The sequence below is a fragment of the Euprymna scolopes genome, chromosome 14 (genome assembly GCF_053919585.1).
Source record: "Euprymna scolopes isolate OS-2025 chromosome 14, ASM5391958v1, whole genome shotgun sequence".
Lineage (NCBI taxonomy): Eukaryota > Metazoa > Mollusca > Cephalopoda > Sepiida > Sepiolidae > Euprymna > Euprymna scolopes.
The window spans coordinates 69,451,947-69,454,800 of record NC_136495.1 but is presented as its reverse complement, the minus strand read 5'-3'; the positions used below and the strand labels follow the sequence as shown (position 1 = coordinate 69,454,800).

The window sequence follows — 2,854 nt, the reverse complement described above, 5'->3', positions numbered from 1 at the left end:
TTTCCGGGACACCAAATCTTACTACCCATCCTGTGAGGAAAGTTCTGGCTGTTGTGTATGCTGTCATATTCGGCATTGGTAAGGCTTCAAACCACCTTGAAAATCTGTCGACACATGTCAAAAGATAGCATTGGCCTTCACATGTCGGAAATGGACCGGTGATGTCGAGGTGTATGTGCTTGAACCTCTCATCAGGTACTGGAAATGTGCCTAGTGGTGCACGTGTATGTCGACCGACCTTGGCCTTTTGACACTGCACGCATTTCTTTGTCCATTCTCCCACATCTGCTTTCATCCTCGGCCAGACATACCTGTCTGTCATCAAACGTATCGACGCATTGGCCCCTGGGTGTGATAACCCGTGTACTGCGTTGAATATGTCTTTCCTTAAGGATGCTGGAACATATGAGCGCAGTTTGTTTGTGCTGATATCACACACTATTTTTCTAGGGCTGTTGGGGTGTGCTATTTTCACCAGCTGCAGTGATGTTCCATTATTCTGCAGAAGCTTCTGCAGGTGCTCGTCTTTTTCTTGCTCCATAGCTAAGATGTTAGCTTCGACCGAAGGTCCCAATATGAAGGAGTTTATTCCTCGTGACAGTGTATCTGCTGGTATATTGTCAGCTCCCTTCACGTGTCTGACATCCGACGTAAACTGACGAACCTCTCAGGGAGAGTATTTGTCTGAGGAGGACTGCAGATCGCCTAATAGAGGCTTGTGGTCAGTCACCAAGTAGAATGGCTGTCCCTCTAGGAGCTGCCAATAATGTCTTATTGCGGAAAACGAGGCCAACAACTCTCTGGAAAATGTGCTATAGCGTGTTTCTGCGTCAGTCAATTCCCTGGAGAAGAAAGAAATAGGTCGCCAGTTCCCATTACATTTTTGCTGCAGAACCGCTCCAATTCCAGTTGCAGATGCATCTACTGCCAGGCAAAGTTCACTATCGGGTTGAATGTGGGACAGCTTTGCAGTGTCTTCTAACATGGCCTTTACTTTGTTGAATGCTGCTATTGCTTCCTTCGATAGTGTAATGTTGCAGTTCTTCACATTTGTCAGCATACCTGTCAATGGAAAAAGTACTTAGGAAACATGAGGGAGAAACCTACGATAGAAGTTAACTAATCCTAAAAATTGCCGCAACTGTCTCATTGTAGCAGGGATAGGGAAATTTCGGATGGACTTGACTGTCTCTGGGGATGGAGAAATTCCCTTCTCTGAAATATGGTGCCCCAAAAATATAACCTCAGATTGACCAAAAGTATATTTCGATGAATTTAAAATAACACCATATTGGTTCAGGCGATCGAATACTTGGTGCACATGATCTATGTGTTCCTGCCTATTCCTGCTAGCAATGAGGACGTCATCTATGTATGCACACACACATGGCAAGTCTCGCAGAACCTGGTCTATAAAACATTGGAACATTTGAGCTGCGTTGCGTAAACCAAATGGAATACGCAAAAATTCAAACATTCCAAACGGTGTGGTAATTGCCGTTTTGGGAATATGTTCGGGCTCCACAGGGATCTGGTGGTATGCCCGAATAAGGTCTAATTTAGTAAATACTCTATTATTCTGGGCCACTGTTGTTATATCTTGGATATGTGGTACTGGGTACCTATCTGGTTTCGTAGCGGCATTTAAAGCTCGCTAGTCCCCACATGCCCGCCATGCATTTAGACTCTTACTAACAAGATGAAGAGGCGAGGCTCATTCGCTATTTGAAGGACGAACTATGCCAAGCTGCATCATCTGCTGAAATTCTGCTTTCGCAGCCTTTATTTTTTCAAGTGTTAAACGTCTGGCTTTGCAATGGACGGGTGGGCCTTTTGTCTCAATGTAATGAGTTACAGTGTGTGGTAACACTTCCTTGTGAAAGGAGGGGACCGATATTGAAGGATATTCCTTCAACAGACTCAGGAAGGCTTCGTCCTGGTCTGCATGTGCTACCTGTGAACCTAATGGTGTGCCAGTCCCCACCACCCCACATGCTGTAAGTTGTGTGCTTGGATCTCGGAGACACTGGCCTGACATATCTACTACCAGGCCAAATGCTTGCAGAAAGTTAGTACCCAGTATAGCACTGCTTACGTCAGCCAATATGAAAACGTGGATAAACGATCTGCGTAAACCCAAGTTAAGGTCCATGCACCTCTCCCCATAAGTCCGTATTATCGAACCGTTTACAGCTCGCATGATAAATTTACAGAGAGGAGACCTTTTGTCCATTGATGTTGCCGGGATAAGGGAAACTTGTGCCCCACTGTCCACCAAAAACGAGATGCCTGTATTTTTATCTACAACATAAAGTAGACGGCCAGAGCAGGATGCACCGACAGTTGATGCCGCTCTCATCTGTCAGTTTAGGCTTTTTCCTGTCCCTTATAGTTGCAAGGGGGAATACAAGAGTTGGTATTTTCGCCAAATCTCTTGTGCTTCCAAGAAATAGCTTCTTGCTTGCGTTTCCGGGACTGGCTGCGACCTCCTCTACTGCCATGTCGCTGCTTCTGTTTTAATGATAGTCTGGCGATGTCTTCCGCCATTCTGTCCATACGGGCTTCCAACCGTTTTTGGCCCTCCACCTTCAGCTAATTTTTGTAACCGTTTTAGAAATTGGGACGGCTTGCTATCTCCCAGGATCTCTTGTTCCAACAACTGCGAAATACGCTTATGTGTGGAAGCAGTCACAGCAGTCGTGACCCTCTCCTTAAGTACATCGTACGGCTTTTCTGTAAGTGGAGAGATTATTAACTCTCTTACCTCAGTAATTTTATCCTGAGGTAAAATGGATGCGACGTAACAGAATTTCTCTGCCTGGTTGTCAATCGATTTTTGTTTGAAAAATAAATC

The 2,854-nt window shown here is 45.2% G+C and overlaps 1 protein-coding gene across 1 annotated transcript; it reads right to left on the bottom strand.

The window, feature by feature from the left end:
- Window positions 1-1,714: 1,714 nt before the first annotated feature.
- On the bottom strand, window positions 1,715-2,359 carry LOC145292747 (uncharacterized). The gene has a single exon (XM_080138783.1). It carries the CDS (start codon window positions 2,357-2,359, stop codon window positions 1,715-1,717), a length of 645 nt encoding a protein of 214 aa, XP_079994909.1.
- Window positions 2,360-2,854: the final 495 nt, after the last annotated feature.